We start from the raw sequence: 23002 nt of genomic DNA, 5'->3' as shown, positions 1-23002 counted from the left end.
CTGTCCAGCAGGACTCCAAATGACAATGTACAACAACAAATAAGGTCAATATAACTTTACCAGGAGAACAATAATAACAATAACCATAGTTATAATAACAATAATAATTATTCATAGCATTGATAATAACTAAAAAACTGAACATTATTGTTTGAGACTGTACCGCAGGTAATAAAACATTTGAATAAGCAGCCCTGGCTTTCTTGGTTGATCGATAATGAATGCATTGGAGTTGTGTAGAAAATCTTCGACTTGTGAGCTCTTTATTCCCCCATCATTTGACTGTTTACACTGAAGGACCGCTCTCCTTTCAAGTCTGAAAGATTTAGGATGCAGTTATGTAGTTGCACAGACATCAAGATGGAAAATACCTTTAGAAAATATACCATATTTGGTACCACCGAGGTCATCTTCATTATTTGACACGTTTAAGCTGGTGTGGAGGGTAGGAGGTGCTTTTCGATCACTGTGACTTCTCATTCAGCCCTGAATCAATCAATTCAAATTCTGCTGAGTGTGGACAAATTCACTCTATCCTCGCCTGAAAAGTACTTGCCATGGGAAGTTCCACCATGAATATTTGAAACAAGAGGCATTTGGTAAATGTACCTCTGTCTGTGCCAACACTGTGCGTAAGGGGTGTGTATTATATTCAACCCCATCCAATGCTCCACAAAGGAATAGTGCTTGAACGCAGTTTATAGGACCACTGTCCAAGTACCTGTGAGAAGTGAACACTTATAAGGAAATAGGGGAAGGGAAACCTCTTAGTGGTAAAAGGGAGAAGGAGATATTGGAGATTTTCCATAGCTAAGGTACAGAGCCAATCTCCTATTGAGACAATGGGTTTCAGAGCAAAAGCCCATCTGGAAACAATCAATTTCAGCAAGAAAGTTATATTGAGACAATGGACTTCAGAGCGAAAACCCTCATAGGACATAATAATCTTCAGAGCAAATCTGTTACTCAGGCAGAGAAAACAAAATGAAACTTTATGGGAATGAAAATACATGTCAGGCAGCAGTTCAGCTGGAGTCGTCAAGTTAAGATAAAAGGAGGGGTGTTTTTTCTTTTTTTAGTTTCTTTTTAAATCTAGAAAGGGAAGAGAGCAGAGGAGGGACGGACCAAAAACAAGATTCTTAACAGATGGATGTCAAGTCACCCTGTCGACGCTGACAATTCTTTCCTGTCTGCATGTGAGCGGGTCTGTCTCTAATCTCAGAACACAGAGCAATTACATGTAACATGTTAACATACAAATACACATTTCCTGATTCAGCTTTTAGTCCAACTTTCCCTTCTGTGGCATAATATAAACCACCCATGCCCTGATTCGTCAACATCCTCCTTCTTCCATTCCCCGGTGCTTCTCTCGTTTTACTGGTTGTCAAATGTGGGCTCTTTTTCCAACCACACCCTCCTCCACCTTCATTCCATCCCCTCCCAGGCTTTCATCCACTTCATCCAGTGGCCTTTCTCTGTCTGTCTGTGTCTCTTTCTCTTTCTTGCTTTCTTTCTGTCCGTCTGCTGGCAGTCTGTCAGTCCCCTGCCATTGTGTCTACACCTTGTCCAGCAGAGATCTCTGGCAGTAGAGGAGGCGTCGAGGCGTACCGTACTTCCTGAAGAACAACAGGGCTCCCAGAGTGACGACCACGAGCACCAATAGGAGCAGGGGGATCACAACGGCCTCCGGGCCCGCACCGCCCTCTGATTCGTCAACCTCGATGATGATCACTTCCTCTTCCCGGCCCTTCTTGGGCTCCTCGCTGTCACAGCCCATCCAGTCGCTGAGCACTGACTTGGGGTAGCCGGCCTCTACCTTCATGTACTGGTTGTTGAACTTCCAGTACTTGTTGGCTTTGTAGAAGTAGGTGTAGGCTGGAGTGAAGGATAGAGACGGTGTTAATTATGTCACTTTTAAACAGCAGCCCAAACACAATGACATTGCATGCTAGTAAGACACAACATAGAGCTACAGTGACGTCTTTATGTAGGCCGACCCAACATCGGTTTTTCATCACAGCTATCCAATGGATTTTTTGCATTGGGTTTTGAATAAAATATAATAATAATAATAATACTCACAATTATACTCAAAACAATACTAATACTAATAATAATCATTTAAATTAGTTAATCTCCACAAAACAACAACAACACTATTTACAATTTCTTCAACCACATACTGTAACAGCTTCACGATTGAAATAGATATAAATATTAGAACTTATTTCAACCCTAAGCATTGGAAATCTGTTGAGAGAACCTGTTGGGAACTCACTGCCAGGTTTTAGACAAACTTCATAACAAAACATTTAGCAAATGATCTGTTGGAAGATCGAGAAGAACACTTACATCCATCTTCACTCATGACGGCCGCTTTGATGTTGTCTGGTGCCCCGTTCCACATGCTGATGGGCTTAGGATAGTCTTTGTCCACTGTACGAGTCTTCTCATTGAAACGGAAGTACCTGCAAGTATCAAAAAGAAGGATGTTTATTGACAAAAGCAAAGCATTTGAAGGGAAATACATTATATAGGTGTGTTGTCATGAAAAGAATGTGCATGGGCACAATGTTCCAGGGTGGATGAAGTTGCTCAATTTGAGATGGAATAAAGGATACAAAGGAAGGAGTGTGACTCTTAAGACATTGGATGGGGGACACTATATTTACAGTATATCTTGCAGTAGATAAGCACTGAAAGAACAAGCTACGGCTAGGATAACTAGTAACCAATAAACAAAAGAGAGATACCATCAGTATGCATTGCAACAGGAATGCAAACCTCTCATCAGCCATCTGAACATCTCATCAACCATCTACTACCATTCTTTGAGACATACGGGTACTGGGGCATGGCCTTGGCCAACTCCACCATTGTCTTGGAGGTGCACACAACAGGTATCAGCATTGCGTTTGTGAGACGGATCGTACACAGTGGTATATTTTTCTGTCCTAGCACAAGATTATGGTAGATTGTCATAGTGCAGGGACCTGCAACAACCACTATGTAATGGAAAATGAAGACAAGACATCTAAATATTTATTTTTCAAGTTCCTGAGCCATGAAAAGGAGCAAAATCCATGCAAGTAGCAAATTTGTTTGCAACTTTGTTTGTACCTCCAACAAACTCCACTCTGATTTCCTTGCCCTATTTGCACATACTAGAATGTGACGTCAATGTAGCTAAAAGAAATGTGAGCACAGATATTAAAATGGTTTACAAAAATGTATGTTTCCCCTATAAATCTTAAATAGGAATCAGCCTAAACTGCTTGAAACAGGATCAGATGAATAAAATACAAGAGAAACATCTGCTCTTTGTTCCAAGTCTAGTTTACCTGGACCACGTTGGCGATAGCCAGGTTTGTGAACTCAAGTTTTGGTTAAATTAGTACTCCGGAGACTGAATATAAAGGAGTGTGTCATGGATAGACAATGGACTCACTTGTTGCCTCTGAAGAAGTAGGTCTGTCCTGTAGGGGTGTAGAAGAGAGCAGCATCCATCTTGTCTTTTGGTACACCTGTGCCCAGTTCCCTCAGGTTCTTGGGAGAATCCTTCTCTATACTTGACTCAGTAAATGCCCAATACTTGTCACCTGGAGAGAGGAGAACAAGGGCAGCATTCGATAGTGGAAAGAGAGATGGAGAGGAGAAGAGAAGAGATCAGAGAGAGAGAGGAGAGAGACATTAAGTGGGGACCAGATGTTAATAGTAACATGCTACTTCCATCTCTTGCCAGCAATGATGTAATGATCCTAAATCTGGTTCCAATAGTACACCCTACCCTTGAAGAAGATAAACTTTCCATCATCCCTCTCATAGGCTGCATTGATGTTGGAAGGCAGACCTCTCCAGAAGTGACCAATGGGCATGGGGTATCCCGGGAGGACCTTGTTGTTACGCACACGCCAAAGCCACTTGTCCTGTTAAAAACCACACACACACACACACACACACACACACACACACACACACACACACACACACACACACACACACACACACACACACACACACACACACACACACAGTGATAATCTCTGTCAGTTTGGAAAAACAAAATCCTACATCATCACCATTTATTCCAGAATGTAAAAGTGTTACTTAAGGAAAAGAAAGGATTTCTGTGTGTGGAGATCATTGCTTACCTTGAAGACGAACATCTCCCCTCTGAGGATAGCAATGGTATCGAAATGTCCCTCACAGATGTCTGGGCCATGCTCGGGCCTGTCTGGGACTGAAGGCTTGGTGGGCCTTGGGGGAGGTGGAGGGGCTCCCGACTTAGTCCCTGTGGGAGACATTGAGGGAAGGTATAGGATGAGACCCATGAGACACATTTCTCATAACACAGAACCACAAGGCGTATTTCAAAATGTGTCGCTGCTATGCTGAGTTTGTCAGTGTCATGTGGGTTTGGGATAAAACAACAACACTGTGTATCAGTACAATGAAAGTAACAACATGTGGGATTCTGCGTGCGGTTTAGCTGAGCACAGGCCGTGTTGGGGAGAGTTTGTTGATGAGAGTACGGCTTAGATATCCGAATGGCATTCCAGAGGCACGGCCACAACGGCACACACACACCACTGTTTGCCGTGGTGAAGGAACGTGCCAGCAGACATTCAGAGGTTGTTCGCCAAAATAATATTCTACAATCATCTCAGAGAATGACCCACCGTAGATGGCCTGGATGCCTCTACGGTCGTCCTCTGGGAGCTGGAAGTTTTCAGTGTCCATCCACTGGTAGAAAGGGGCCATGATGGCTGAGGGGTTGTTGGAGTGCTCCAGACCCAAGGCATGGCCCAGTTCATGTACAGCAACCAGGAACACGTCATTACCTAAAGAAAGAGAGCGAGAAAGAAATACAGATAGACATGGAGACAGTCAGAGAGGGCAGGAGGAAATTGCAGCGCATTAAAGGCAACCTAAACCTGCAAACCAATGTCTAGACACATTGCATTGCTAACGGTATGATTACAACAATTACAGACTTCCAACAACGCAGTGAAAACACTCACACGCCTTTGCTTCCTCATCTGAGAGCCCGTAATACTTTCATACCCTAACCCCCCTCCCCCCCCCCCACCCCCCGACACTACCCCATCTGTCCATTTTCTTACCCCCCTGGTCGACTGGTCCAGTGGTCCAGGGTTCGGCGAGGTCAAAATGCGTGTCGCCCCCTATGCCATTGCCGGGGAAGTACGCGTGAGCCAGAAAACCACCCTCGCCATCGAACGGTGTGCTATCACCGTGGAAGCCCTCTGCGAAGGAGAGCATGATGTCGGCGAACTTGTCCACCTTGTCCCTGATGTGGCTGTAGGGTATCTCTCTGAAGGTGAGAGGAATCATGACCTCCCATACGCTGAAGGCCTTGCGGATGGCTTCGAACGTGGCACGCTCCCCGACCTTGGGCGAGTAGTTCTGTATGCTGTTGCAGAGAGTGGAGAGAATTAGAATTAAAGCCAAGGAGGCAAGGATTTAAAGTTTTGACCAGATAGTGTGTCGACCACATAATTACAACGTTCCTGGTTCGATTGTGGCTGGTTGCATGTCTTTCCCCCTCCCTGCCCTTCCTCTCTTCCTGCAGTCCGATTTATACTTTGTCGTATGACAGTGTCGTGCAACGAGAATAGCCGACAAGCTCACAGCTTGTAGCTTCTAGGTCTGCCATTTACGGTGTGCAACACCATCATACAACACAGCATACATTAGATATCTTCCCTCTAAATAAAGCATGGGCTGCTTAAAAAATAAGATTAAAAAAGGAAGAAAGCTGGTTATCTAAGCATGGAATACATGTACTGTAAATCCAAGGGGTTTTACGGTGTGGTGCCTAAGGGGGCGAGCCATCTAGAAGAGCATTTGACCGTATGTATGTATTGTAAACATTTTCCACCCAATTTGTATGTGTGTCCATGGCTAATCTCGCAAACCACAACACCATTGTGCAAAATTAATCTTCTTGTGCCAGCAGGCCGAGGAAGTAAGTTCCTGACAGTTTTTAGAATCCGTCAACATCAAGCATGTTTTTTTTGTGAATTTACAATGCCAGTCCAGGCTTTGACCAGCCTGGACCCGCTGGAGGCTACTCTGTATGTATGCACCATATCATCATCAATATGACAAGATATAGTCATATTGATGATGTCATAACATCATGATGTTGTTGTTCACAAACAGCCCACATAGTAACTTGCTATCCATTATAGCTACAGATTGTTATTAGACCCCATCTTGTTTTGCATTTTCAGATAAAAGGGACGATTCACTGACACTGTCTTAGTTATAATACAATAATTCTGATTAATTTGAGGAACTCATAATGGTGATGATGTACTGAGGGTGTGTTCTGACCTGAAGGTGACCTCGCTCTTGTCCCACTTCAGACCCTGGATGGCGTAACGTTTCCTCCTCAGATTGCTCTTCAGCTCCGCGCCAAACTTATCTGGCACGCCACACCGCGGCCGACTCATCGCCCTGGAAACAGCAAAAGACAGTTGTCAACTACAGTATATGCAAATGTATTTTCACATATAGTGTGTGTTCACTCAATGGTCCAAAATGTAGGACTATTGTCTTTGGCTGTCTTAATTATTTATTCAGCTTTGGCGTGCCTGATGTCTGCTCCTCGTTTTCCTCACTTGAAAAACGTGAGTTTTTTTGTTCGAACCCTTTACCCACTGGAAAAGCATGGGCTTTACTCACTCTATTGTGTTGGCATCTACGGAACCTGTGACTGTAAGGCCATAGAACCTCTGCATAGCTGATATCGCCGCAGAAATGGATTTGGGAGAGCGGATGGCCTGGGCACGAACATCACCAGGAGACAGGTAGCCAAACTTCTGTAACCATGTCTGGATAAAGGAGAGAGAGAGACAGAGAGAAGAGCAGAAAGATCAGACCTTTTCATTTAGAGATTGGCGAGTTAGAGGCCATTTTGAGGCCATGATCATCCAGTTAGTCTGTGCTGACTGCACACCTGTATTTCTGCACCAGACAAATAATCTAACTACAGATTACATTATGTAAACAAAAACACATCCACAGCAGAGCAGTGTTTCCTGCTATCATTTGACCGGGGCTGGTGTGTTTACACTCCCAAGAGGTTCACTGACACAGAATCAAAACATGTCCTTGGCTTCAGGGGAGTGTTTCCCTGACATGATCTAAATCACTGTTTGCCAAACAGTGGGTCGGGACCCATGTTTGGGCCGCAAATACATTTTTATGGGTCGCGAGTAAATATAACTATTTTTTTGTTTCCTACATACGTTCTTTTATAAAAGATTTAAAAAAGTTTACACAAAAAAATCTCCCAACTTTTTTCAAAAGTATTTCATGAATAAAATGAAAAAATCTAATCATTTCCATAAATACATTTAAAAAAAGATTGGGACGCGCTGTGAGCTTGTAGATCTGCTATTTTCACTAGCTTGGGTTCTGGGCAAAGTCTAATTTCTCTTTTGGGTCTTGAACGAAAAAGTTTTGGAACCACTGATCTAAATGCTGCTCTTACCCCAACAACATTATCTTCACTCAAGGATTCTGCATTCAACACTGCAGTTGAGACCAGTATGACACTCACAAGTCCAGATTGAACAGTAGCCTATATTATCTAAAGATAATCACAATGTAAAAATATACTCTATGGAATGTGCTTAACTGTAGGAATGTATTTGCTCATACATGTAAATTGCTGTAAATTACACTGTATGGTATATTTATGAATTGCACAAGCATGTAGGCTACATTCACTGGCTAAAATTACAGATGCTCCCTTCCCGTTAGACCCTGAAGTTTGCCTCTTAGGGAATTTCACTACTATCAGTGCAAATCTAAGAAAACACAAAATTAAATGAATAGAGGTGGCACTTGGAGTTGCTAGGAAATGTATTGCAATAACATGGAAGTGTGACTCCCCCCCTCCTCATTGCGAGATGGTTCTCAGAAATGAATAGTTGTGTTCGTCTTTAGAAGATGACTTATCTTCTGAGAAATGGGTTTGACACATTTTTGAAGATTTGGCAACCTTATTTGGATTGTATGGAAACGTTGTCCCTACCTGTATCAGAGATGTTATAGGTTGGTATCTACAGTTATCTCAGTCTAGATCTATTATTTATTGAAGCTACAGTACTTAATGTATAGATTTGTCTCTTCTTGTTGTTCCTTTTCTTTTCGTTTTATCTGTGCTGTCCTTTATGTATATGGGTTTGTAAGTGGGGAGGGGGGAGGGATGTCGGGGGGAGGGGTGTATGTGTACTTTGTTTTGTGAAAAAGGAAAAAGAAAATATTCGAAAAAGAGCAAAGAAAAAAAAGCATGTTGGCTACATTACATTTTCCAAAGCAACCTCCTCCAAGGGGCTTCAAATCAACAGAGGTATAATAGCGGCATTTCTACCATAGAACATGAAACTACCGTAACACAGTAGTCCAGGCATTTACGCAAGTCAACAACCAGGCAATTAGATATATTAATCATCATACTGTAAATAATGTAAGCATGGAGTAATACAAGTGTTAAACATTCTTATCTTCTCAAATAAATAATTGCATATTGGATCTGTAGTGTCACACCTTTTATCATAATGACCCCAGACCAAATAAATAAAAAATATACAATTCCCAATATACAACTAAAATAACAAAAACAAGATTGGTGGAACCGGCTACATCTCAACTAATTAATGGTTATAATTAGGTCCAGCTGCTATTCAGCCAGCTCTTTATGGAGAACTTGAAGTTAATGATAGAGCTAATCGACTTAAGGCACTGTACTGTAAGTAAACAGACACACACCCGTTTTTATACACTTCAGCAAAACGAGTCCTTTGACTCCTTTCCCATATACCTTTGAACTCAGGCAGATGTTGGACAATGATGCACCATAAAACCTCCACCATGATTTAGTACCAATTAAGTCCAATCATCCCTGGAACAGGAATTTATAACATACGGGCAATCGGGCATTCACCCATCAATAAAACATTCTGATGATACAGTGTCCCTGGCTATCATGGTAGAGGTTATATGGTGCATCATTGTCTTTCTCTTTTACTTTCTACCCTTATCTTTTACGGTCTGCTCATAACGTGTCGCATCCGCGACACATTGCGAGCTTGTAGGTCAGCTATTTCAGGCGTGCGACGCCACCGTGTGACGGAGCATAAACTAGGCAAGTGTTTCCCCCAGTGTTCTCTGGAAGGCATGTCAGCAACAACATAGTGACCAACTGAGAAGTGTTAGTTAATGGTTCACCATACTGGTGAGTCAACAGAAGGAGGGGCTAGGCTACTTGTGTGAACCTGTGTGTTTGTCAGGAATCAGGATGCGAGAATGTGGGAGTATGACGGTTTACTTACAGTACAGTGCTTGTTTAAACATGTCTCTGACTCTGTCTCTGATACTGTATGTGACGGGGAGAGAAGATGGTCAAAAGAAACAAAGACAAATATGTTTGTGTGTGCATTTGTGGGAACTCAGCAGTTTGTGCTTGCACAACCAATGCCAAGTTGACTAAACAACAAAACCGAAATAGTTTGGAAAACCAAAAGCATATTAATCCCGAGCTGGATCCCTGAACGGGCATGTCAGGCCTTGGCCCAGTGGCCCAAAGGTCACGGGGACCCTCTAGAAAATTGGGCTAAACTGATACCCACTGTTCCAGAGCCCATTCTATGAACAGGCAAAGTAGGCAAGTACCTGGAGCCCCCAGAGACCACGAGGGCTCATTCAAAATGGTCAGAAGGGACTTTTTGTCCCAACTCCCAACACTCTCAAGAATTGCCTCTGCACACAGAAGGCTAAATATTTAGTTTTGCTGTACTTTCTGGTTGCCCTGGGCCATCTGTATCCTGTATAACAATTGATTGTTGTTGCATATGGCCAATGCATTCTCACACCCAATGCGTCAAACGGGTGGACAGATTTGACCATGCAGCACACGTTTGATGTGACGGGACATCCCATCATATTGCATATTGATGAGGATGTGATGATTAACGATTCTCTGCCTATCGTTATGCAACTTCAATGGTGCTGAGTCGGCAGAAGCTTACTTCGCACCACTTGGAAGTTGGCATGTCCACTTGATCGCTTGGTTTGTTAAAAAAAAAAGAAGCAATTAGCAGTTGTGAGTGAGAACGGCACTCCTGCATTCAGTGTGGGCTGGGAGCGTTGAAAAATGACAGGGGATCCCATGGTCAGATGTGGCACCAACTCGTCACCATAGTATGATTTGACAGTGCGAATATGTTGTGGATGGCAGGTCACTACAGTAACACCTGATGTACGTAATAGTCACAGGCTACCTTGGGTCATCATTATCTACTGTTACTGATTTCCTATACTGCCTGATGGTTGAAGACCCCCTGTCCCTTTTGCACTGTACACGGAGAGAAGGTCCTTTATGGCTGTGTGTGTTTTGTGTTATCCCATAAGCCATAACTATTGGCAGTTTTAACAACGTTTTCCTTGCCAATGTCTATCACCATGTTATGCCTTTGGCTGCCACAATCTAAACTACTGGATCTCATTAATGGAAATATGAAAGTTATGTAAACTTTCTTTACAATTTAAAAAGTGGATAAAGTTTAGGTGGTGGGTTTCATCCCAGCTGATGAATGAAAAACCTGTTCCAGAAACCTTTTCTGGTTTCTGGAGCATGAAAATGGGCTATACTGTATTTTTGTCACATAAATAAAACAATGACCTGTAGGCCTTCTTAATAAGTGACACATTTAAATTGATATGTTATTGTAATAATGCATTAAAAAGGTATTATGACATGTATTGTACACCGGTGATCGCCTTTTGTGCTAATTGAGAAAGGTTAGCTATGGATTGCAAACTACAGAACAGAAAAAAAGATGATTGAGTGCAGGAGTGGACTGGAAACAAATCAGCCATGGAAATTTTATTGCAGTGGCCCTCATATTTATTATTGTTTTAAAATAATAAAGTAGTGAAAGTACATCAACCAACTGATCAGACAGTCTATCAAATAGATACAAACTAAAGGGCCCCAACATGATAGTCTACTCTACACTGTATACCTGTAGCAGACTCTACAGGGCCGTGTACATGAGGGAGGGCAGGTGATCAAGAAAAAAGGGCACTCACCAACACACATTATTCCCACTCTGCCCATTCTGCTGTCATCCATAATCACATTTCAAATGTTCTATTCTCATAAATATGCACAAATATGTCTCATATAACTGTCTTATTTGATTTCTAAAGAGGGTCTATTGTAATTTGAGGATTTGAGGATTTGAGCACCAAATGATCATCTGGGCTTCCTGCAGTTTGAGGCAAAGAACATGATAAGGTTCCTCTTTGCTTGGCCGCTGGTGATGAGCAAAGAACATTTGTGGCCAATCTTCATACAGAGACATAGTTGGGAAAAAAAGATGAACTGGTGTGGACATCCAACCCAAATGGGTTCAGGTGATGTCAATAGGATGGAATTACTTTATTCCTGTGATAACTAGTATCAATATGAGGGGGGTCACGCCACATTGTGTGAGTTTTGGTAGCAGAAAAAACGAACAAACAATAATAACAGGTCGGGGGCCCCTGAGGCAGTCTCAGATCCAGGGGCCCATGGACTCAGGATCTAGCTCTGATTAAACCTCATCTTTGAACTGTTACATTACATTGTAGCAATGCTATATACGTATAAAAAACGTATAAAGCTATAAACCCAGTACACTCCCACACTTATGCTAAGCGAATAAATAAAAAAACACGCTTGACTTTGTTGTGGGGTCATAAGGAGAGATGAGAGAGAAGCTGAATGCCCCAAAAAAACAACTGCTGGATCTCAAAGCACTGACTGATGTCACGGTGACCCAGATCGCAACAGACAACTGGAGGTGGTAAGTGGACTTACTTTAAACAACATCTGCCTTACTGAATGTTCAATTTTGATATCTCTGTCTTGCCCGCTCTTTGTAATATTAGAGGAGTCAAACAGGGAACCTCCAGTTCAAACCTGCGGTCTTCCATGTCCACCAAAGCCATCAGAAGCTGATTCTTTCCCTTTGAAATGGGAGACTAGCCCGGTTTCTCCACTGCTTCGTGCTGGTGACCTTAAGATGGACTGTCGGAAACAGAGACGCAGCAATTTACTTTTGCTTGGAGAGCTGCCCTTACATCTGCATTCAAGGTGGAAACACATCTTTTTCCCCTACTATCCGCCTGATGGAGTTCTGCTTGCTGCAGACGCAAACCCTACATGAATGTGTTTCCATATTTGTGTATGTATCTGTGAACCGTACTCAGACACTGGGTGTCTCCATTTCCCCCCTTTTTTTAAACCACAAATTAAGTCAGTGGAATTATCCAGAATTCCTGCGTTAGAATCCTCTAAACCTCAGAGATGTCAGTCTTGTTCCAGGGTTATCGTTCTCCTTTTTTTTCATTAGTCAACCCCATTCAAAGACGACATGCAAGAGTGCAAAGAAAAGAAGAAGAGGTAATGAAGGAATGGAGTATATGCGAGAAAGGGGGGGGGGGGGGGGGGGGGGGGGGTGGAAGCTAGTAACTGTACAGTAATACCAGGTCATAGTACCTGGGAACACATAGCCCCTGTCTAGTAATGCAAGGTCATAGTACCTGTCCTGGGTACACACAGCCACTGTAGAGTAATGGTCAGAGTACCTGGGTAGGTACACACAGCCACTGTAGAGTAATGGCCATAATACCTGGAGGTACACACAGCCGCTGCAGACAGGAGCTGTGTTTAGGCAGAGAAAGAGGCTCATTTATGCAGCGAGTTGACCTGTAACTCAATCCTGCTTTCTCCTTCACTACAAACACTCCACTGGCCACATTTGCTCATCTACTTCATTTTACTGGCCTCCTGCTGCCTCTGTCTGCACAGTTAAATCCTCCATGTCAATATAACTTTGAGAACGTAAAAAATGGACCCAATCCATATCTACATTCTCAAAGTTGATTTAATACTTTTACTCTCTACGTCTCTCTGTTTCTACCTGTCTTGCTCTCTCCTTTTCTCCCTCCTCCGCCTGTTCTTGTTCCCACCACCCCTCCTTCCCTTCCCATCCATCCCACCGTCTGACTGCAGCCTTGTGTGCGCTCGCTGTGGCTCCGGTGCGGTGACGCGTCTGCCTCTATAAAAACACTCTCCGCTCCGCTGGATGAAAAGTTTCCCCTCCTCTGCCGTCAGGCCCCCTTGCTTTTCCCTGCCGCTCCTACCAAGTTATCCCTCCCCCGCCACCGTTCGGACGCCAGGTATCCCAACATGCACTGCTCCCCCTCGAACCCCCCGGCAGCCACAGTCAAAGGTTCTATTTATCGTGTCTTGTACATGGCCGGTATTGTTGGCCTCGGGGTAGCTAGGTAGCTTAGCTGCAGAGCTCTGTGTGGTCAACGGACTGGCTGGACCCACGAGGCGGCTGCTGTTTTAGTAAACAGACCCCTGGGTCTGTGCAGTGTGTGGACTGACGTGTGGTCCAATGGTATAATGCACAGACGTACAGACGGGGCCAGCGTCATGCAAATGTGCTGGAAAAGGTCAGTTCAGTGAAGTTGTGCAATGTGCACGTGGGTACACTGTATGTATGTGTTGCAGAGGATGATCACTTAAAGCCTAATTTCAACGACCATGTCCTTCACTGATTTTCAACTGAATAATGTGACACATCACACTTATTTTGCAGCAAGACACGGCCTGTAAATTAGGCTTTAGACTGAGGAGGTAGGACTACAATCACAGTGACCTTGTTATCTTAATTCAGGGGCCAACGAGTCACGACTATGCTCCCTCAAAGGGTTGGGATTGGGGTTGGGGTTAGGGTTAGGGTAGGGGTTGAGGTAACAATGGGCTGAGGGAATATAGGGCTGATGGACCAGGTAGGATATACGCTTCCTATTTAACTGGTAATTGTATAGGGAGGGGGGTACAATTTAATACCTAATAAAAGAGTTGTGTGTACTACTCTAAGAGAGGATGTTGACCCAGCACGCACACTGACAGTGACTTGTCACTTGCAGCCAGCTTGTGTGCCTTGCTAATGTAGCTTTGAGGAACTGTGCTGCTAAAAGAATAATGGCTGCTACTCTGGAAACAATTTCACAATTTGTCAACTTCACAATCCAACAAAAACGTTTTTTGAACAGTTTAGACAATAAATAGGCCATGCAGTTGCTCAGTACTGATTAATTTCATATTTACAACAGCTAAAAGTGTATTAACAGTATCCGAGAGCTTCTTCCATACAGGGAAGTCATTTGAACTAGCCCCTGCTAGTTCAACATACTGTATTGTGAATAGAGGGACTATCCATGCTTCAGCTGACGGACATTGCAAAACTGGTGCCTCTCAGAAATGGGATGAGTGATCTGAACAAAAACAAATTGTCAATTTATTAATGGTGCAAAAAAACAAATACTTTGAAGACAGGTGTCTTTATCAGAGTCCTTTTTAGCATGACCGTGTGCTTCAGAAGAACTCATTTATTTTTGTGTCGAAACAGTTTCTGTGATTATGTGATAATTTGATATCACATAACGTTAACGTTTTTGTTGAGCGACTTTTTATGCTGTCATATTGTCCTGCATTTGACTTACAGTACTGTAACCTCCCAACTAGTTTAAGGAAACATTTCAGCCGTCTAATTGGATGTCGATCGACTATGTCACTGCTCATTTCATTTGCATGAAGTTGAACTTTTCTCAACTTTTTGTCGCCAAATGTTGCTGTTCTGTCAACAGGCAACCTGCCATGTGATGTCACTCAGTGTAGCCCATGCGACCATTGGCAATACCAGCTGCTTTGTCGCTTGTTGTCCTTTGTCTGTCACTTTGTGTGACCACAGGGTAACACAAAGATGTGACATTGTACCGTGCCATGTCAAAGGGAAAACCAGATGCTGCTGTCATTGTTTAGTTACATATGTATGTACTGTCTAGTCAGTCTCTCGTGACAATAAGCTAGACACAAATATACTATAAAAAAAATCCACAATCCGCAAGTTCCTGTTACTGTTGTAAACACAAAAAACTCCCAAGTCCAATAATACCCACTGTGGTGAGAAGAGAAGATGACATTATTTCCAGAGGAAATAACTCAGTCACCGAGACAGCGTGCTGTTTAAGGTGACTGTCTAGTATTTGTTACTGATGGTAGGATCTGTTCACACAAATGAAGTATGTAATTGCTTGATGAAGTACTGATCAGTCATTCCCATCGAGTGGCGCGGTTGTACGGCAAAGTATAAATGAGGCTTTAGTAAACAAAAAAGACAGAGTTCAGAATGACCATATCCAGAAATGTTGCCAAGTGTCAAACAAAGGCGAGGATGGACATACTGTATATGGCTTTCAAGCAGGCTGCTGGAACAATCCACAGCATTTTAATAGTGAATCTGGTTTTCTTTAGCCAAAGAAATAAACTGGATAGTTTTTTCCACGTCTTGCCTCTTAAAACACTCGCAAATAATGAAAGAGTTGGGGAAGAAAAGAACAGATAGGAACTTAAGAAGTCAAGGACAGGAGAATGGATAAAGGATTCCAAGCATGGAGAGCAAAGAGAGGTAAAGACATTAGAAGGTGGAGAAGTGGTAAACGAGAGGGGATAGAAGCATGACTGAATTTAAATTTGAGGGAGACAGACTGACTCAGTTGTTCCCTTTGGCTTGTGCCAACGGAAAAAACAGAGAATCCTGGTCATGAGTGACTGAATCTCACATTGCCTTCGTTTCTTTGACCCAGTTAGACTTCACACCATGCACGATACTGTATATGACTTACATCTCAATACCTAATAATCGATCAACAGGTTCGGCGATGATGCAATCGCTGCACTGTATTTACTGGCCTTACAACGTTGCTAGATGATATACCTAAACTATTTGCAGCTAGATATTTTCAGGGTCTTGCAGTAATGTATTTACAGTGCCAATTGGCCACTGCAGCAGACTAGGACACAGGATTTGTGTCCTAGTCACAAAATCCTGTGTGGTGTGACATGCGGTGTACTTGAGGTGCACACCAAATACTGTAAGTAAACATGTATTTCGCTGCAGCATTACAGGGCCATGTAGAGAGCTCCAGTATTTGGAATGTCAACATGACAATACAGAAAGTAACTAAATATGTTACGCTATTAAATAAAGTCTTAATGTTACATACATTTCTGTAAATTTAAAATTGGTGGCCATAATCAACATGGCTGCATTTACCCTTTAAATAATACACAATTGGCACTTCACAATGATTGTCATTCCACCACATTCAAAATAATAAGTCTTTGTGACCTTGGTGATATTTTCAGTATGCTGCTTGTGGCCTTAAGCACAGATTTGGGATCAGTTCTATTGCCTCTCTTTTTTGCTTTTCTTAATTCAAATTCAAACAAACAAGGACAACTTTTAGAGGTCTGCATAGTTGAGCCGTGTGGCTCATTGCCTTGACATTTGACCACCAATTTGCACCATATGTCAGATACTGAGCTAGAGATCTAATACATTAACTTTCATGGCCTTGTGGTTTGATGATGATGATACAGTGTATTAAGATACTACGGACAGAGTGACACATACACACATTGAACAAACATATGTAGTTTGACAAGCAAAAATAGCCAATCTACAAGCTCCCATGTCATGGTGCGAAACGCAGTGAGCTTGTAAATCTGCGCTTATAAATAAATATATCCATAATGATGCCCAAAATAAGGCTGCCAGGTTGAAAGTGGTTAAAAAAAATTAGAAATCGATTTGCGGCTCAACTAATAAGGTGTGAGACCAAAAATACTGAGCTTGTAAATGTTGGTCAGAGTGGAGTTAAGAATGCAAACAACCTGTTCAATAGGCCAGGTCTCAAGAAGCTGGGTGGAAACATTTCCTCTTTGTTGACCTCTCTGTGGAGTATAGATAAGCATGCTATCTGTAGTGTCTGTCCACTGAAGTCCACCGGTTTCCCATTAAGGTTGAGTCCAGCTGATTGTTTGGACATTTCAAAGTGACAGCTGGTAATCAACAGAGCAGCATGCACCGGAGCTTGAACAAAGATTTTCAGCACACTTTGATGCTACAACCACAACCATTCCTGTCAAGATATACTGAAGTGAATCCATATGGGGTTTGACCCTATGTGTGATCCCGCACAGTGATCACGAGACATGAGACTCCAGATGTGCAACTCTTTCTAGGGAAAAATAGAACTTTTGAAGCCCAATTTATACTTTGTCATACGACGGCTTTAAGCTCACAAGTCACAACGCACTCGCATCACAGATACAACTTGTTGTATAGCTTATAGATCTGCTAGTCCACGTCGCCGTCGTACGACAAAGTATAAATTAGGCATTAGCCAGATCCTGTCTCAGACCCACTTGTTTTCATTGCTGCCCACTTCCTTCACAACCAGCCATTTTGTAGACTATGCAAAAATTGTGAGTCAAAACAGATGTTGAACATTGGAAATGTAAAGTGTTGCAGTTACTAGTTTGTCTTAAAAGGCAGAGTGACATTTTTGTAGAATTTGAAAATTCTTTATGCCCCCATTAGTGGGGCTTGTCTACTGAATTGCCAAAACAGTTTAAGTGGTCTTATTTTTGTCAAAGTGAAGTTTTCCATTTCATTTTTTTTATTTACTTTCAGATATGTCTGTGTAAAGAGACAGGAAACCAATTAAGGGCAGAGAGAGAGGAGCTATATGCGAGACAAGATGGGGATTGAATTCGAACCTGGGTCCTGATGTGCTTCTTGTCCTTGTGAGTGAGTGAGGAGTCCTCACTCCCTCACAAGGACAAGAAGCATATGGTCTGTCTGAGCCACCAGTCATCCCAGACAGGGATTTTCAGAAATTTTGTAACACGGTGGATAAGATAAACCACTTAATGCCTTTAATTTCAGTTCCTCCTTCTGGATTCCGCTTCCTCATTTCTCAAGACGGAACACTACGTCTTGTGTCTTTAGCTGGAGGATCTGAGCCATAATAATACATTTACATCACTCAGTTACACAGATTCTATCTGTCTCCCTCTCTTTCATTCCTCCCTCCATCCACTCCCATGTCTGTGCTGAGACTGCTCGCTCACACACTTTCCCCGGGAAGCCGCCATTCTTTTACAGTTTAGTCTACTTTTCCCACAGACACACAAGCACATCATTGCGTTGATCATAGGTTTCACATACAACGCTCAGGTGATGTAATCCAGAACCCGTAATTATTGGTAATCCCCTCACTGCGTCGTGGCTGTCCACTACGTCTGGGGCCTGTTATGCCAGCACCGTTTAGCATGGGCTCACTTGTCCACAAATGTGTACATAATGACACAAGTCTTCATGAGCCCTCCACTTAATCTGATCAGGTACTGTATATATATGTTGCATATATGTCATACTCTGCTTCAGCATGTGAACAAACAGCCTTTTTGCAGTTGCGTTCATGGTGTATTATTAGAGCTCAACTGCCTACTGTTATAACATAGTAGTGAAAAGTGATGCTGTACATTTTATGCCACGGCATCAACACAGCTGCAAATAGACGTGTTTTTATTTTCTTCTTTTTGCATTTTGTTTACAGCCATCCATCACTCTGCAAGTCTTTTCCTCAGAGAGGCCTGCCTCTGTGGCCTCTTAAGTTGTCTACCTCTCTCTCTCTCTCTCTCTCTCTCTCTCTCTCTCTCTCTCTCTCTCTCTCTCTCTCTCGGTTCTGAGTTGAGTGATAGACCATGTCTGGCCTGACTCAGGCGCCAGCTGTTTGTGGTCACTGACTAAGGTCCCTCATGCATCCTGTCTAACATGAACTACAGAACTGAACCTTCATATGGTGAATAGCAGCACCACTGAGGCAACATTGCACTGTACTTTTTCCATCATCGCTATGATGGGACACTTTCTTCAGTGAACACAGAGGACTTTTTTTCACAGAGGACAAGCTCCCTTGGTCAATTCCGTGGCAACCAGTTATCAGAGACGCAATCCTGACCCATGGATAAAAACACCTTTCAACTGGAGTCAACACTATTACAGTGCAACTGGACTTGCCCTAACACTGCCTTAACAGTATAGATTAACATCGGACACCCATCATTTGTCCACGCCACGGTCATTATGACCTTCAGTTATTACTGATGTTATCGGCTGGAATGTGTGGAGATTTTTTATCACTGTGACCTACCAGAACAATGGTAAACATAAAGTAGGGTGAGATGCAGACACCTAATCATTTTAAGAGCTGCATGGACACACTGGTGGTAAAGCATGTTGTTTATGTAGAGGCTAGATGGTAGTTTAGTGCATTGGTTCTCAAAGTGGGGTCCGGGGACCCCCAGGGGTTCATATAGCGTCACAATAATTTTAACCACTTTAACCATATTTTATACTTTGGCTATTCAAAAATAGCAGATCTACAAGCTTGGGTGCCGCGCTATGACCTTGTAGATCTGCAATTAAAAAAAAATCCCTGGCACAAAATATTTTTGAGATGGAGGTCTGCAGCCAAATAAAATACATATCATTTTTGGGGGTCCTTGACATGAAAAAGTTTGAAAACCACTGGTTTAGTGTCTCCAGGCCTGAGCCTCACAGCCTGTGTCGCCTGTGGCCCACACTAGTCTGCCAGATGGGGCCTTCATGTCCAGTTTGCTGCGATGCAAGACAGCTTCCTCCCTCCTCGACCCAGTTTACTGTCTGTCTGCAGCAGATGAAAACCATTAAGCTATTCTCCCTCCCCTCTAAACCCCACCACCCCCATTTTCTCAGAACAAAGCAGCTCAGCTGAGTTTTCAAAACTTTGCGCTGCCCCCCACTCCCTCTTTGCGTCCCCCAGGCCAAAAGGTTTACAATGATTGTAATACAATCAGTGCATCTTTTCTGTGGCTTCAGTGCCATCTCATGTTACAGTTTGCATTCAGATTGGTCTTGTTTCGTTTCTTGATGCTGTTGAAAAACAGAAGGTTATGACAGACGGAGACGGGTATGGTCCTACAGTTGGCCTATTAGACACAATAACAACAACACCAGTCCAGTTGGCAAATCATGAGACTACCCTGTAAAGGATTATAGTTTTATAATCTTTCAAGAAGAAAATGCATATTATCTCTAAACACATCACCATCACACATGTCTTTGCTTAAATCCAACATACAGTGGGCTATTTCTTGACCTCAAGTGTATGTCTACATCACATAGGCCCAGTGATGAAAAAAGTACTGCATCTTTTTACGTAAAAGTATCAATACTGCAATGTAGAAATACTCTGTTACAAGTAAAAGTCCGGAATTAAAAATTGACTTGAGTAAAAGTACAAAATGTATAAAAATGTACTTAATGTACTAAAAGTATATAAAGTACTCATTATGCAGAATGTCCCCATTTCACAAGTTTTCAAATGTATATAAATCTTTTGAAAATAGCAGATCTACAAGCTGTATATAGGGCTGAAGCGTAATGTATGTTTTGTAATAATAATCAAAATATAAAAAGTAACTAGTAAGTTTTCAAATAATTGTAGTGGAGTAAATGTACAATATTTGCCTCTGAGGTGTAGTGGAGTAGAAGTAAAAGTACTGAAAACTGGAAATACTCCAGTAAAGTAAAAATACCTCAAAATTGTACTTAAGTACAGTACTTGAGTAAATGTACTGAGTTACTTTACACCACTGCATATTAGGCCTACCACAAGCAGTTATAACTTAACCATTAATTGGCTTATCAAATTCAGTTTAGGTGATACACATACCTCGGCTTTTAATACGTCTTCGGTTATTGCAGAAGAAGTAATCCCAAAGTAGAGACTGCACGCCAGCGTGAGCAACTGGATCACCTTCTCAAGCCGGGGCAGCATTGTTGGTGATATCTGCAATAATTTACCCAAAACTAATACTTTATGGTCCTTAAGGTCCGTATGGGGACACCATCGGTTGAAAACCAGATGTTTGGCGTTATTCCGTGTAGTTAGTCTCTACGGAATATATAATAATAATATAAATATATGCCAAAAACCCTGTGCTGCGCATGGACACCTTTTAATTGCACACAGGTCAGTTCTTTAGCTCACGAAAAAAAAAAATCCTTTGGAGAATAAGTTACTTAAATCAGTGCCAAACGTCGCAAAATCCAAGTAAAGAAACTTTCTTCCCCGATGTCAAAACAACGCCATAGTTGTGTTTCCTTTGTCTCCCTTGAAGTAGTTGTTCAACTTCTTTACTCTGAGTCTGTTGATAGAGAGCAATCTGAGTCTGCAGCATGTGGACGTGGTCAGAGAGAGAGAGAGAGAGAGAGAGGGGGGGGGGGGGGGGGGGGAGAGAGAGAGAGAGAGAGAGAGAGAGAGAGAGAGAGAGAGAGAGACACACACACACACACACACACACACACACACACACACACACACACACACACACACACACACACACACACAGAGAGAGACAGAGAGAGAGAGAGAGAGAGAGAGAGAGAGAGAGAGAGAGAGAGAGAGAGAGAGAGAGAGAGAGAGAGAGATCCACTGGATGTGGAAGTCTCTGTTGTATGGAAATGAAACGAGGTGTCTCTGTCTAAACCATTTTACTGTCTGTATTGTCTAAACTTACATGTGTTTTGATTTGTAATTTTTGTCCCACTGCTTTCTGTTTTGTTTTTGTTTTTGGAGACTAAAGGGGGGGGGGGTATAGAATATGTGTTTTATGTGCTCTTTTTGTTTGCTATGTACATGTTTATAACTGTTAAATAAAGTTGTTAAAAAAGAAGAAGAAAATATTAGGTTGTTGTAGGTAATGGATGACACAGATTTGTCCATTTTACATTTGAATTGCTTTTCTGTCTGTGACCTCATTCAAACATAAATGAGACACCTGTGCGAAACACGTTTTGTATAGAAAATAATTTGAGAATTTTGTGTGGATTACACATGCAGTGGTGGAAAAAGTAGGCTACTATTTTTTTTTCTTAAAGTAAAAGTATCAATACTGCAATGTAGAAATACTCTGAGACTGATACAAGTGAAAGTCCGGAATTCAAAATGTACTTATTTTACTAAGTTTTAAATCTTTTGAAAATAGCCGATCAGTATAAACTCACAATGCGTTGCAGCCTTGTTTTTTTTTAACTCTATGGTTGCAGCGCGAAGCATTAAGAGCTTGTAGATTGGCTAGCTGAGCTTGTAGATCGGCTATTTTTAAATGGCCGAATTGTATATAGGGCTGAAGTGGGTCATGTATGTTTTGTAATAACAATAAAAATCTACAAAGTAACTAGTAGTTTTCAAATAGTTGTAGTTGAGTAAAAGTATAACATTTGCCTCTGAGATTAAGTAAAAGTACTGAAAATTGGAAATACTACAGTAAAGTAAAGATACCTCAAAATTGTACTTAAGTACAGTACTTGAGTAAATGCACTGAGGTAGCCTACGTTACACCACTGGTGGATTACATTATTGATTAGATTATTATCACTGGGGCATGACATTTTGCATTTTGCGCTGTAGTTGTCGACAGCTTGATGGGTCGACTGATACTGACATCTAGTGGTCATTCTCCACTCATTATTATTATCATTTTAATAACTATGTAATCCACACATTTTCAGTATTTATAAAAACCGAGCTAAATCTGGAGTTACTAAAGCACTTTAATATCTAGAAGAAAATGTTAGATGTATTTATTTATGAAGAGGTAAATAGATCATAGATGTGTCTGATGTGGCCCCGTCCCCTGCTAAACAACACGGAAGTTGCACTGAACTCTTGTCAACAGGGTTGCCAAGTCCGCTTATTATAAGTGACTTTGAAAAGACTATATGATAAGCGACTTTGGGCTTCTTTTTCTGTTAAGTTGCTTATAAATATTGGTAGTTGCTGGTTGCAGTTATTTGGGCTTGTTTGTAAAATCTAGTTGCTTATTTGGGCTTGTTCCCTAATGTTGTTAATGTTGGTTCTCAAACATTTTCAATCAACGACCCCCAAATTAATAAGTATTTGTCCCCATCTGAAAGTATGTTATGCCAGGGATAGACCCTCACACAAA

The 23002-nt window shown here is 42.0% G+C and overlaps 1 protein-coding gene across 1 annotated transcript in view; it reads right to left on the bottom strand.

The window, feature by feature from the left end:
- mmp14a (matrix metallopeptidase 14a (membrane-inserted)) overlaps nucleotides 1-21242 on the bottom strand; it is a 21736-nt gene extending 494 nt beyond the window's left edge. Inside the window, exons 1-10 of the mRNA XM_084043435.1 lie at nucleotides 20725-21242; nucleotides 6712-6860; nucleotides 6361-6483; nucleotides 5127-5434; nucleotides 4683-4844; nucleotides 4155-4294; nucleotides 3791-3929; nucleotides 3452-3602; nucleotides 2356-2471; nucleotides 1-1878 (exon numbers count right to left, since the gene is read on the bottom strand). The exon at nucleotides 1-1878 is cut by the window's left edge and continues 494 nt beyond it. Coding sequence (XP_083899561.1) covers nucleotides 1559-1878; nucleotides 2356-2471; nucleotides 3452-3602; nucleotides 3791-3929; nucleotides 4155-4294; nucleotides 4683-4844; nucleotides 5127-5434; nucleotides 6361-6483; nucleotides 6712-6860; nucleotides 20725-20829 — 1713 coding nt within the window. The 5' untranslated portion in view covers nucleotides 20830-21242 and the 3' untranslated portion in view covers nucleotides 1-1558. The remainder of the gene's footprint in view (nucleotides 1879-2355; nucleotides 2472-3451; nucleotides 3603-3790; nucleotides 3930-4154; nucleotides 4295-4682; nucleotides 4845-5126; nucleotides 5435-6360; nucleotides 6484-6711; nucleotides 6861-20724) is intronic.
- Between the last annotated feature and the right edge of the window lie 1760 nt (nucleotides 21243-23002).

This window comes from Gymnoscopelus microlampas, assembly GCF_963454915.1.
Source record: "Gymnoscopelus microlampas genome assembly, chromosome: 19".
In the NCBI taxonomy this organism is placed as follows: Eukaryota; Metazoa; Chordata; class Actinopteri; order Myctophiformes; family Myctophidae; genus Gymnoscopelus; species Gymnoscopelus microlampas.
This window is presented reverse-complemented; position numbering and strand designations above follow the sequence as displayed.